Raw genomic sequence first — 13,613 nt, forward strand, 5'->3', positions numbered from 1 at the left:
CTTTCGCTACTTGAAAGCATCCAATTTTAGAGTACCAGTGCAGTTGCATGAAAGGAAATGGGGTGAAGTTGGGAAAAGGGTGGCACGAAGGAGGCATGGCATCAGGGTATAGGAAAGCCCCTTCATCATGCTTGCAAACTTGAGCACTAGCGAGTCTCATCACTGGATATGGTAGAGGACACTCGAGCTCACTAGAATCTCTGCTGGTCCTTTTCTGCCTGAGCAATTTTGAGGCTGTGCTTTCCAACCCTTTTGCAATTATGTTGGAGTCATATGGTTGAGTTTTGGCCAATGCAAAGGGGCCGGTTCCAGTTCTGGCCCATAAAAATTTCCCATCGATGATTCCCCACTTTCCTTTCCCCTCCTGTAGCAACTGCAGAAGCCATGTGCTGGAGAGCAGAGTTTCCTAAAGATCCAGAGACCCTAAATGACTAGATAGAACAGGAAGTAGCTCTCGAAGGCCTCTCCTGTCCTGTTGACAGCATTGGATTGTGAACAAGCAACAAACTTTATGTTACCTTTTAAAATTCTATTCATGTTATTATATTAAATCACAGAGCTTTTAAGGTTGTTTGCCATAGCAGTTGTTCTAATACACAAGCTAGTGTAGGTTTTTTTTACTACTCCTTCTGTTCTTTCACTTCAGTGATTCAGCCAAAATATTAGATAGAAAGCTGCAGTGATAGCATCTGATATAAATTATGTTTACACACACACACAAACACACCCATATACCTAAATATATATGTATCTTTTCTTGGATCTGCTAATTAAATACAAATTAATAATGGTGTAGATAGTCAATCAGTTAAGAAGGCATTTTGTTTTTTTTTTAAAAAAATTATTTGTATTCATGCATACAAGAACTGTGGTCTAGGCCAGAGGTGGGACGTGTGTGTGTGTGTGTGTGTGTGTGTGTGTGTGTGTGTGTGTGAGAGAGAGAGAGAGAGAGAGAGAATTCACCAGAGAGAGTGGGGAGCAAAAACAGGTGGATCTTCTGAAATACCCTCCTGAGGGGAGCAGGGCATGAGACAGGAGAGGTCTGCTGCATTGTGTGGGTGCCTCCCTGGCCCGGGATCAGGATGGATCTCATGGCAGTGGCTAGTGATAGCTTAGTAGCACTGAGACTTTAACCTCTGCGCCCCCAGGGAGGCCCTATGAAGGCATTTTGAAAAGGACATCGTTTGCATCGTGCTTTAAAACCCTTCCAGGCCTGACAGGGAAGCAGCCACACAGCCATGTGGGAGCCCACACAGACATGCACAGGCACTGCCCAGGGTCAGAAATGTGGCATGGCTGCGGGAAGACTTCCCTGGGCTTCATCCAGGCTGTGTCAAAAAATCTCAAACAGGGGCAATTTTATTAACAGAGGAAAGGCAAGCTATGGTTTATTTTCTTAAAAAAAAAAAAAAAAAAGCGAAAACCACAACTGTATTCATCCAGGGAAGATGTGCAGGAAATAACACATTTACTCCCTTCTCCAGGCATGTGGAAGGAGTTTACAAGGCAATGATCTGTCAGGGTTCTCCTCCATGGGGCTCTTTAAGGATACGCCTGTGAGCAGTTTTGAATTCACTTGACTTACAGACACCTTGTGTGTATCATCTGGAAGGGAAGACAAAGAAATGTCCTTCCATATGAGCTAAATTTGACAGAAGGCTAGTGCTTTATTTAAGGTGATCAAATCAAAAGAGAAGATGAGATGGGACTGGTCACTCCATATTCCCATATTCTCCAACTTAAAGGGCATCCCTAGAAGCTGAGATATTTTTTTTTTTTTTGAGGGAAGAAATTATCTTTCTCACTGTTATAGTCCTCACACCTTCCTGGCACATTGCTGGCATAAACTAGGTACTAAGAAAAACTTTAACAGCAACAGAATTGAAGCTCCTTGAAGAAGTGCCCTGATTGTCATGTTGAATAAATTAACATAAATTGCAGGTGTAATTAGTCTGAAAATGTTTAGGGTGGGAAGGAAATGTCAAAGTCATCCCTCCTTGCTCTTGAACCCTCCACAAGCCTAGAGGAAAGAAAGCAGGAGTCACTGATTCTCAGAAGCTGAAATTGCTCTGCTATGAATATCATTGGGGTTCCCGTCCCTAGAAGTAGAAAGATCCTTGTGCATTTGATTTACAGAGAGAACATTATTGAGAAAAATCTGTAAGGTAATGAAGGGGACAGGAGAAAGGAGGGAAGAGGCTAGGGAGATAATTAAACTGAGTGCAAGTTTGGCCTCTGTTTGACTCACTGGGGAACTCAAGAGTGAGTTATGTCTCAAGAGCTGACCCCTGGTGAGATTTTATGCCTTCATATGAGTAACTCATTGTCTGAGGTCAAAGGAGCATCACCAAGGGCAACTGTGAGTTGTCAGCAGCCAAAGCTCAGGGCAGCCAAAGCTCAGGGGAGACTGAGTATACCTGGGGCGTGAGGAGGGCCTGGGTGGGCATTATGTTGGCTTTTACTCTGGGACTTTTTTTTCATATAAGTCATGAATTATGACAAATGTTTTAAAATAATTGATGACTTTTTGCTATAATAGTTCTAGAATAAAGGCATTCGTAAGCTATTTTAAGTTACCTGTTTCCCTCGCTCCCCTTTAAAATGCGCTTGCTATTCATTGTCTTAATGAAAAGGACATTAGGCTTAATAGCATGTCAGAAACACATGGGTGCCACGTCTTTCCAAACACCTTCCTAATCCCAGAAAATAAAAAATTTTCATTCCTTAATTTTTATCTTTTGAATCACACTAGTAAATTCACCTTTAAAGATTTTTATTTGTAAACCCCTCATTGCTCAAATTATTAAAAAAAACATTGCTGAGCTACTCTGCGCTGAGTGTTCAGGGAGGTCTTGGGTATGAGCACAGCAGCCTTTTCCCAAAGAGTTTACAGTTTTGAGGACAAGAGAAAATGACTCTATATTTCTAGTGAGAAGAAAGGCACTCTGATGAAGGGCTGGAGACACCAAGTGGCCTTGCAGTAAAAGCTTCTGCTCTAGGGCCTCCCTGGTGGTGCAGGGGTTAAAGTCTCAGTGCTATCAAACTATCTCCAGCCACTGCAGCATGAGTTTGATCCCTGGCCAGGGAGCTAACCCACATGGCGCAGCAGATCTCCCCTGTCTGGCCCTCTGCTCCCCTCAGCGATGTGTTTCAGTAGAACCACCTTTCCTGCTTCCCCACACTGTCTATGGTGAATTCTCTCACCACCTGTACCTCTGGCCTATACCCCAGTTCTTGTATGCATAAATGAATAAAAAAAAAATCTTTATTTAAAAAAAAAAAGCATCTGCCCTGGGGAGGAGAAAGAAGGAGGGTTTCCAGAAGAGGTGGTGCTTAACTCCAGGGCAAGGAGGGTGATAGACTCTGGTTGCTGTCCATGCTCTGGTACCAGGGCAGCACCCATGTAGGGTAAGGTAAAAAGCATCAGGCTTTTCTGCCCTCCTGCCATTGGGATAGGTGACGGAACCCTGTGGTCCTGAATGCATGCCTGAGGGCGGGCACCTGGAGTAGGGTGTGGGCATAGGTAGATGGGATTCACCTGGGCTCATACTAGGCTTATAAGGGCGGCATCATGGAGATGCCAGCAGAACAGAACTACCAGATAGAAGCAGAACCATGAGAAGCAGAGAAGCAGAAGCAGAAACAGAAGAAGCAGGAACAAAAGAAGCAGAGAGAACGCCGGAGAGCCCAGTAAGAGTGAAGACTTGCTGGGGGCTGGGAGTCCTGCCAGCCTCCCGGCGCCCCAGCATCCTGCCTGCCGTGTGCCTGGTAAATCCCAATAAAAGCCTACAAAAGCCACTGAGGGCTCCAGGACTCTCTTCTCCTATACCCGGTCTGCATAGAGTCATAGAAAACCTGCTCCCTGTCCTGTCCCGCCCTTACAACCCACATTCCAGCAGACCCTGCCAAGTTGGTCAACTCTGAGATGGGATTCCGCTCCGTTTTCTCATCTCTTCATCTCAGGGGTGAGCAGTAATAGCAGCAGCTTTTCATACCAAAGCAATAAATTGGGTCAAAAGACATACGATAATTTCAGCACTTTGCAGCACAATTTAATTGGCAAACTCTAGCTTTGTAATTTGGTTTCACGTTATTTGAATCTCACTGAAGGGTCTCAGGCCTTAAAAGTTAAATGTGTGTTTGCATTTCTCAGAACATTTCTAGGTCTAAAAACTTTCCATTTCATAGCAGAGAACCCATCTGAGAAGATGTGTGTCTGTGTTAAAGCAGAAACCCCTAATTAAGCAATGAAAAATAAATATTAGTGAATAGAAGCTTAAATGATAAGTGTAATATGGGGATTCACTTAAACTGACAAATATATTTTCTAAAGTGCAAGAAATCAGCCACCCACATACAGGGATGTTTTATAACACAAGTAGCTCCAGGCATTTTTTTTTTGAGACTCCCACCTCAAAATATTAATATGCACCCATAAACCACATTAAAAATAAATTTTTGCTATAAAAACTTGAAAGGATTTTTATAATTTGTTTTTGAAAACATTGGCCATGAGCAACCAACTTATTAAATTATGGTTGGTTATGATTTATCAGCCAAAGAAATCTAACCTAAAATTTGCTTTTAAAATCACTGATACTTGAATGAATACTCAATTGAACTATGGCCGATTAACAAAGCATACTATTTTATAGACATTTAATTCAACATTTATTAATTTTCACTTTGTGGTTTTCCTTCCATACTCTAGGGCAAGTCTATATACATTTTTTTTCTGGTTTCAGTCTTTTTCATAGCTCTTAAAAATTTGTAGTTCTAGGCACTGTACCTATGGCATCTAAAGGATAAAACCAATATGCCCATAAAGAATGTCGCAACTGAAATTAAAGTCAGAGCTTAGACTATGTTTATGAAGCTGTCAGACTCAATTATGATATTCACCATCCATGCCATCTTTGAAGTCTGCAATGGTAGCCTATAGACACTAACCTTAAGATTCTAGAAATCGGTCAATTGTTAAACTTCTTTCACTCTTGGGTAGAGTGGAATCGATAAGTTGCTGGCATCTGATGATTTTGTTAAAACAGGCCAAACTCAAGCACTGAGGAGGAGAGAAATCCCTGAACAAACCCCTGATGCACAATTTAAACCCTGTGGCATTGCCCTAAACAACTGAGCACCAGCCGACACACCAGTGTGGCAGTCGGCCATGAGAAATAAAGCTGCTACTTGCAGCAAAGGATTAAGACCAACCACCAGATTAAGAGGCCAAGCAGCAAAAGCCACAGACTCTGTAAACACTGGCCCAGGCTAGAAATTCAAGATCAATCCTTATTTGTGATACCAAGAGCAGTCACACTGGGGAGATTTCAGTCACACGGACACAACATACATACATATACATACACATACAACATATACATATATATGTGCATGCAATACACTATATTTAATATGTACATATATGCATCATCTAGATCATGCAGAATTCAAATGCACACATACATATAAACATGCATTTTTAGTAACTTGGTGTCATGATTTAATGAATTAAAACAAAAAAAGATTCTACCTAAGAAATTACTCTGACATACCACAGGCCTAACACAATATACTTTCTAGTGGGGCCTCCCCTGGTGGCGCAGCGGTTGAGCACTGGGCTGCAAAGCTGTCCGCAGCCTCTGCAGCACCGGTTTGATCCCTGGCCGCCGGCAAGGGTCCCACATGGTGCACAGACCTCTCCTGCCGCCCGCTGCTCCCCTTAGCAGTGTATTTCATCATTCTGCCTGTTCTGTTCCCCGCTCTGGCGCTAGTGAATTCTCTCACCCTCCCGCGCTTCTGACTGTATCCAGTGCTTGTATAAATAAATAAATAAATAAATATACTTTCTAGTGATTTGAAAACTTGGCTGATCAGAATTTCTAGATTATTTAAAACTATACATCCCCAAGTCAGGTCCAAATCCTTTTCTATCTGAATCTTTGAGGTGGAGGGTTAGGCATCTATGCATTAAAAAAAATAAATAAAACCACACACACACACACACACACAAAACAAAGCAAACCACAAAATAATTACCTGATCACTTAAGTTGTGGAGCTGCTAGTTTCCATATATAAAACTGACAGAGGGCAGTGTTAGAAGCAGAGTGAAAGCCGATGTTATTATTTGTACTATGTGCCCCAAGAGAAGTATCTTGGAAGCCAGTGATACAGAAGACCCAAGCAGATATTTCTCCAAAGAAGATACTTTCCCATTTAGATATGACAAGGTCTCTATAATATTGAAGTTATACCCAATTTATAGATGAAGAAATAACCCAGAGACATCACACCTCTTGTCTAAATTCACACTAGATGGTAGAACAACAACTGCTGACCAGCAGTCCTTTCATCTGGACTAAGTTGACCCATAAACTCATTTTTAATCTCCCATTCAAGAAAGGCATTTCTAGGAATTAAAGAAATAATTCCAAATAAAAACGTTTTAAGCATCAAATGAAGCCAATGATAACCCAAAAATAACCCCCTAGTAATCGCTCTTTTCTCAGATGTGTCCAGATATGCCACTCCCCAGGGAAAAGTATAACATCAGCCAAAAAACTTAATTGTGTGTGTGAAATATCAATTTTTACACCATCAAGAAAGTAACCCAAACCGGGTTCTAATTGCCTGAAAAGGCTGTGTGATATGTGTTCCAGATCCTCGCTCCAGCTTCTTAAGTATCCTTAGTGGAAGACTTTCTCACATTAACAAAATCGCATGTGACACACATATTAATGTAATTCTGTGGAATGAAAGGTTGTGGTATTGGAGACAGAGAGACTGATTATAATGCAGACTCCGGCACTTTCTAGCTGGAAGGCATTGGTTGCGTTACTTCTACTTTCTGAGCATGGGATTCTGTCTGTAACATGGTGTTAAGAATGCCTAGCATATATGATTATTCTGAGGACTGGAACATGACATTTGTTAAGTGTCTGTGTTAAGTGGATAATCAAGGACAGTAGTTGTTTCCACTATCATCACTGTGGCCACCTTTGAGAATGTTTTCCACAAATCCAGCTAAACCCACAAAAAGAAAAGTAAATCTTTCTCCCCACTAGCTTGGCAGTATTTTCTCACATTTCTTCTCTTGAGGGCTGTGGGTCATGGCTCTTAGGCTTGAACAACACATGCATTAGCTGGATTGCTCATTCTGCTTAACATTTAGGATACAAATTAAAGCCAGATTGTTGACCTCAAGTTCTATTTCATGAGTATAGTTTAAATCCAACTTGTTTAATGAAATGGGTTTTTCATCAAAATCATGACCTTTGTATGTATCAAACTCATGTTACAAAAGTTTCTTTAAACTTTCTTTGCAGTTCTTTAAAACTGTCTACAGTACCTGAGTATGTCAAGTGCAGGCATTATGAAATATTACACTGTCTTGACTCATTAGGGTTACACTGCAATAGTGAATACTAATATTAATTAAAACAGATTTCACATATAAATTCTTTATTTGCATTAAGGAGTCAAGTATTACTTTTTCCACTTTACAGATGAGAAAATTGAGGTTTGGAAATGTTAAGTAACTGACTCAACGTTGCATTTAACATTTATCCCCAGGTCTGGCTCAAAGTCCAAGTTATATTCAGCCCTGAATGGTCCTGATTCTCATAAGTAACTTAACAAGTTCTGCAAAATTCATATGTACAGGTTTGCTTTTTATATTTTACTGTATTTCATCTTTTATAGATGAGAAAGGAAGGCTGTGGTTATGGCATGGAGATGCAGGGAGCAGTAACCTGGGGAAGGACTCACTGCAAATTAAGCTTCCTGGGAATTTAAAAATGAATACCCTCTATACAAGGGAGGAATTACCATCCTCCAGGTGCTTTAAAATAAATATCACTGCATCATTTTAATTTCTTGTCTCTGGACTTTTTATATAACCATTTTATGAATTAGAAAAATATTTTTTAAATTCAAGTTTCTATTTGGAGTGCTTGACAAAAAAAGTTGGCAGTCTGGGATGCCGGTGAGTCTCAGAATCAGAAAAGAGTTGGTTTTCTTTTCTTTTTCTTCAGTTCTTTCTCTCATTTCTTCTATTTATCATCCATGTCTTAGTTTCGGGAAGGAATCCTTGACTATCCAGGTTGAAGGCTGAGAAATCCATTTTACTTTAGAGCAGTTCAAAAACCATAGGATGGACACTAAGAGGAAGAGGAATCAGGCGTGAGGGTGGAAAAGAAATGAGACAGGAATGCTGGTGGGTGAAGTGGCTCAGGATGAAAACTGGACTCATTGAGCTGTTCAATCTAAAGGGTCCTTGTTGCCTTTTTTTTTAACCTTCTTAATTTGAATTTTTTGGGGATGTATGGTTTTCCCTACATGACTGAAATATAATCAACATCTAACATGTATAAGTTTTAGATGTAAAAAGTGTGTTGATTATGGTGACCACACCTGAAGGGAAAAATCACATATTGCCCAAAATTAACAACAAAGTAAGAAAAAAGTACTTCATTCCACATCTGATAAGCAGTGACTATCCTAAGTGTATAAAGAACTGATCCAATTTAACAACAAAAAACAAATAACCCAATTAAAAAATGTGTAGAAGATCTGACTAGAACTCATATACAGAGGGCCAGCAGACTTATGAAAAAAATCTTTATCATCACTTTTCATTAGGGAAATAAAAATCAAAACTGCAATGTGGTATACCTCACACTTGTGGGAATAGCATTACATAAAAAGACTGCTGATCAGGCCTCCCCTGGTGGCGCAGTGGTTGAGCGCTGGGCTGTGAAGCTGCCTGTGGCCTCTGTAGCACCGGTTCGATCCCCGGCCAACAGCAAGGGTCCCGCATCGTGCGACAGACCTCTCCTGCCGCCTGCTGCTCCCCTCAGCAGTGTATTTCGTCAGTCTGCCTGTTCTGTTCCCCACTCTGGCTCTGGTGAATTCTCTCACCCTCCCTGTATCAAGTGCTTGTATAAATAAATCTTTAAAAAAAAAAAAAGACAGCTGACCACAGGTGTTGCCAAGTATGTGAATGAAGAACGTTTGTGCACCACTGGCAGAAATATAAGTTAGTGCAGACATTTTGGAAAGCGTATGGACCTGCCTCAAAAAAATAAAAAAGGACCTACCATATGACCCAGCAATCTCATTTTTAATAGCAATCCAAAAAATATAAAATCATCAACTGAAAGCTTAACAGGTGCCTCATTGTTTTTCAAAGCATTATTTACAATGGCTAAGATATGGAAAGAAATTCAGTACAAGTTGATAAATGAATGGATAAAGATGTGGTATAGATACACAATAGAATACTATTCAGCCACAAGGAATGATGAAATTTTGCCACCTGCAGTAAAATAAGGAACTTGAGGGGATTATGTGAAGTAAAATTAGTCAGAAAAGATAAAGACAAATATTGGATAATTGTACCTACTGATACAATGTATGGAAACAAAGATAATGACAGACATAACAGATAAAAATGAGCACATTAATACCCAAACTAAAGTTATCAGAGAGGATGATGGTGGGAGGATGTAGGAGCAAGGAGGTGTGGGGGTATACTCAATGGTGGTCACTGTGTTGTTTTGGGGTTTTTTTTTTCTTTAAAAAAAATAAAACATATGATGTAAGTCTAGTGCCATCAAAAATTTTCCTAACTAAGAAAGGATAAAACCCAATTTGGGACTTTTATCTTCAAACCAAGGAAAATAAAATAAAATCTACTTACAGATAACTTATCACGTTAATATAGTTCTAAGAATTCATCCTATAAAAGGAAACATGTTCGGAGGAGTAACAAAATATTTATAAAAGGTCTGTGTTTTTATATTGGTTTTAAAAGAAAGATTTCCAAAACCAAATGATGGAGACACTAATTTAATGTGTTTGATTGGGGAGTGCTTTGCCAAGAAAGGACTCCATGCATCGATAAATCAAGCAAATTCACTGAACAAATCTTTAGAATTGCCGTTTTCAGAACTTCAGGAATCATGAAGGAATCTAGGTGTGTAACCGCACAGGATCTCAGCCTCAGCCCTTTGCCAAAACATATAAATACTTCTAGACACTCCTTCCACATGCACAAGAACCCTACACAAATGTGACTTTCAGAGAATGCCTCTTTTAGATACATTCACCTGGACATGTTTTATAGACTAAGTCATTCCATTTGATGGACAGAGACTAAACTGAGATTTTAAGCAAATATAAGTTTTGTGTAAAAAAAAAAAAAGAATGTGGAAGGAATTTAAGGTCCCACACCTACACTTATACAGAGAAAATAATTTCCTTATTCTTGAGCAGTAAAGCTACCCTGAGCTAAAGCTGTACCTTGTTGGAGAAGTGAATCTTCCAGACAAGTGCTAGCTAACCTAGTGGGTAAGTTGTACCCCAAATACCAGTGAATGCCAAATGTGTTGTCCTTCATTGTATGGGATCTAAGGGGTTGCTACGTCATATAACTCAGTCTTGAGAGAAACCACGGAGTTGGCCATGTGTCTAAATCAGGAACAGTTTCGGGGTATCAGCCTCTCTTCTTTGCTGAAAATTTAATGGCTTCCTATTGCTCTCCTGCTAAGGCATGAAATTCTTAGTCTGAGAAAAAAGTGATGATTTAGTTCATTTAGTTCATTTTTGTTTACCTCTCCAACTTCATGTGTTAAACAATCTCCCCAAGCTTAAGAGTGTATACACACACACACACACATATCTGTAATCATACAAAACTACATGCAAGAATGATAGTGCCCCAATTCTCTTCATCTCTGCTTGCAATAGCTTTCCTTCCCTCATGCCCTGGCTAATTTACCTTTTCCCTCCTCGGGAAAGTTTTCCCTATCCCTCAAGTCTCCTTATTTATCTATCCTTTGTGCTCCCATAGGGCTCTGTAAATACCCCCATTAAAGCATGCACTATAGGTTCTTATTTGGTTATATTTCCTCCCAATATGTTATTGACTCTTCCAGGACAAAACCTCAAACCTGGCCCAGTAAAGACATGTTAACTAAACAAACACCAGATGTTAACTCATCTTTCTCCTAACCATCCTTAGGCTTTCTTTGCCGCTGTCCACCTGAACAGGTTCAAACATACAGTTATCATATATTAAATAAAAGGAGACTACTATAGTCACAATACTTCAATTTCAATTTCAGATGATTCTTGATGTCCTTTAGATTTGTGCCTTCAGATTCTGAAACAACTGGACAATCTACTAAACCATCAGGGCAGACTGTGTTCAGGTTATAGGAATGTTCAGAAAAGGATGCTTCTAATATGGGAAGGTTTGATGAAGCTTCCCAGGTTTTGATGCAAGTAATGGACAAGGAAGATATCAGTGAAGGGAAATAGGTGCAGAATAGGTAGAATGTAGATAGTGGGAGTGGAGGGGGGATGGGGAAAACACTAAAAAAGCTGGCTTGTCTGACAGGCATGGAAATTGTCAGCAGCAAAGGAGCCACTTGGTGAGGAATCTATTGTGCTAACAAGCAGCACTAGACAAATCCTTACCCTCTGGCCTGGGGAGCCATCACGTCCTGGTGAACCAACACCGCCTGGCACACCCTAGGCAGAGCAGGACAGAAATGAGTCAGGTCCAAGGAGATCAATTTCCCTCTCACCCAGCTTCCCTGAAATATATCAAGGCCTCCCAACAAGGCTTGCCTGATAGCATAAAGGCAAGGCCTCAGTGACTGAGAATGCAGACCCCAGGAGAAGTTCATGGAAAAGGAGTGCCCCCCATCAGCCCACCAATTCCTTGACTAATATGAGGCATCTTAAGGTAAATAAATACACACAACAGTCTTAGCTATAAAAACCACTTATTGCTAGGATTATAGGTAACTTCAGAAGCTACAAACTTGTTTCTTGGCAAAATTGAGTGCAATGAACTATAAAGTAAATAAAAATAATACCTGTGGGCCAGGAAGACCAGACTCTCCTTTTTCTCCTTTCTTGCCTGGCATTCCCTAAATATCCAAAAGTACATGGGGTTAAATTCCCATAGGAAAATTCTTCAACTTTTCGTTTTTTTCCACTGACAGTTCCAACATTAAATGGCTTTCATGTACCATCTAAATGCTGCTTATTGCACGTCTCGCATATGCAATGCAATGCCACTTATGTAAACATTCCTATGGAGCTGGATGTTTATGTGTCCAAATAGTTTAAACACAGAATATACAGTTTGATATGGCTAAGGCTGTCCTACTATAAATATGTGGAGGGGAGTCTTGAACATTTCAATGTTATTTATAATTTAGAATTTTAAAGCTCATATCTCTATAGAGTTTTGTTTTGTTTTGCCTAGAAATTTATAACATCAATAAAGCAAACATAGAGACTAGCTGGTAGCAAAACCTCAAGAAAGGCCTAGGAAGAGTAGTAATAATTATACAAATTGGCATGTTAATGCTTTCTAAAATGTAAAGATAACCCTGGAATGGTAAACTTCTTAGCTAGAGAGACACAATCACATACACAGATTCTGGTAGAAATGTTCTTAAAAAAAATCTGTCTGCTTCAAATATCAATTTGAATAAATAGATTGGCTTTATTCTTTTAAATCTAAATCTCCTACAAAGAATATGCATTGGAGCAAAGAAAGTTTGTTCAGTAAATGGTGCTGGGAAAACTGGGTTGCTACATGCAAAAGAATGAAGCTTGACTACTACCTAACACCATACACAAAAACCAACTCAAAATGGATTAAAGAACTAGACATAAGACCTGAAACCATAAAATACATAGAAGGAAATATAGGCGAAACACTATGTGAAATGCACATCAAAGACATCTTTACAGACACATCACCCAAAGCAGTGATACCAAAGGCAAAGATAAACAGCTGGGACTACATCAAATTAAAGAGCTTCTGCACAGCAAAAGAGACAATAACCAAAATAAAGAGAAACCCCACCGACTGGGAGAACATTTTTGCACACAACACTAATGATAAAGGACTGATCACAAAAATCTACAAAGAGCTGATGAGACTCAACAAAAACAAAGAAAATAATCCAGTCAAAAAATGGGCAGAAGAGCTAAAAAGAAACGTCTCTGAGGAGGAAATGCAAATGGCCAACAGGCATATGAAAAAATGTTCAACATCACTTGTAATCAGGGAAATGCAAATCAAAACTACCATGAGATACCATCTTACACCAGTGAGAATGGCACATATTAAAAAAACTAGCAACAACAAATGTTGGCGAGGGTGTGGAGAAAAAGGAACTCTTCTGCACTGTTGGTGGGAGTGCAAACTGGTCCAACCACTATGGAGAGCTGTGTGGAGATTTCTGGACCTACTAAACATAGAGCTTCCATAGGATCCAGCAATTCCACTCCTAGGTATTTACCCAAAGGACACAGAAACATTAATTCCAAAGGGCACCTGCACCCCTATGTTTATAGCAGCACTGTTTACAATAGCTAAGCTTTGGAAACAACCCAAATGCCCAAAAATAGATGACTGGATCAAGAAGATGTGGTACATATACATCATGGATTATTACTCAGCATTCAAAAAAGATAAACACATGCAATTTGCAGCAACATGGATGGCGCTGGAAGGGATCATGCTCAGCGAAATAAGCCAGAAAGAAAACGAAAAATACCGGATGGTCTCACTCATAGCAGGAA

At 39.8% G+C, this 13,613-nt stretch overlaps 1 protein-coding gene across 3 annotated transcripts in view; it reads right to left on the bottom strand.

Annotated features, from left to right (window-relative positions):
• The window catches only part of COL14A1 (collagen type XIV alpha 1 chain), a 161,158-nt gene that overhangs the window by 35,426 nt on the left and 112,119 nt on the right, over nucleotides 1–13,613 (bottom strand). For all 3 annotated transcript variants that reach the window (XM_037502239.2, XM_054692006.1, XM_054692008.1), the window contains exons 39-40: nucleotides 11,888–11,941; nucleotides 11,484–11,537 (exon numbers count right to left, since the gene is read on the bottom strand). In XM_037502239.2, the coding sequence (XP_037358136.1) occupies nucleotides 11,484–11,537; nucleotides 11,888–11,941 (108 nt within the window). The remainder of the gene's footprint in view (nucleotides 1–11,483; nucleotides 11,538–11,887; nucleotides 11,942–13,613) is intronic.

This window comes from Talpa occidentalis, unplaced genomic scaffold (genome assembly GCF_014898055.3).
Source record: "Talpa occidentalis isolate TD23 unplaced genomic scaffold, MPIMG_talOcc4v2.1, whole genome shotgun sequence".
NCBI lineage: Eukaryota > Metazoa > Chordata > Mammalia > Eulipotyphla > Talpidae > Talpa > Talpa occidentalis.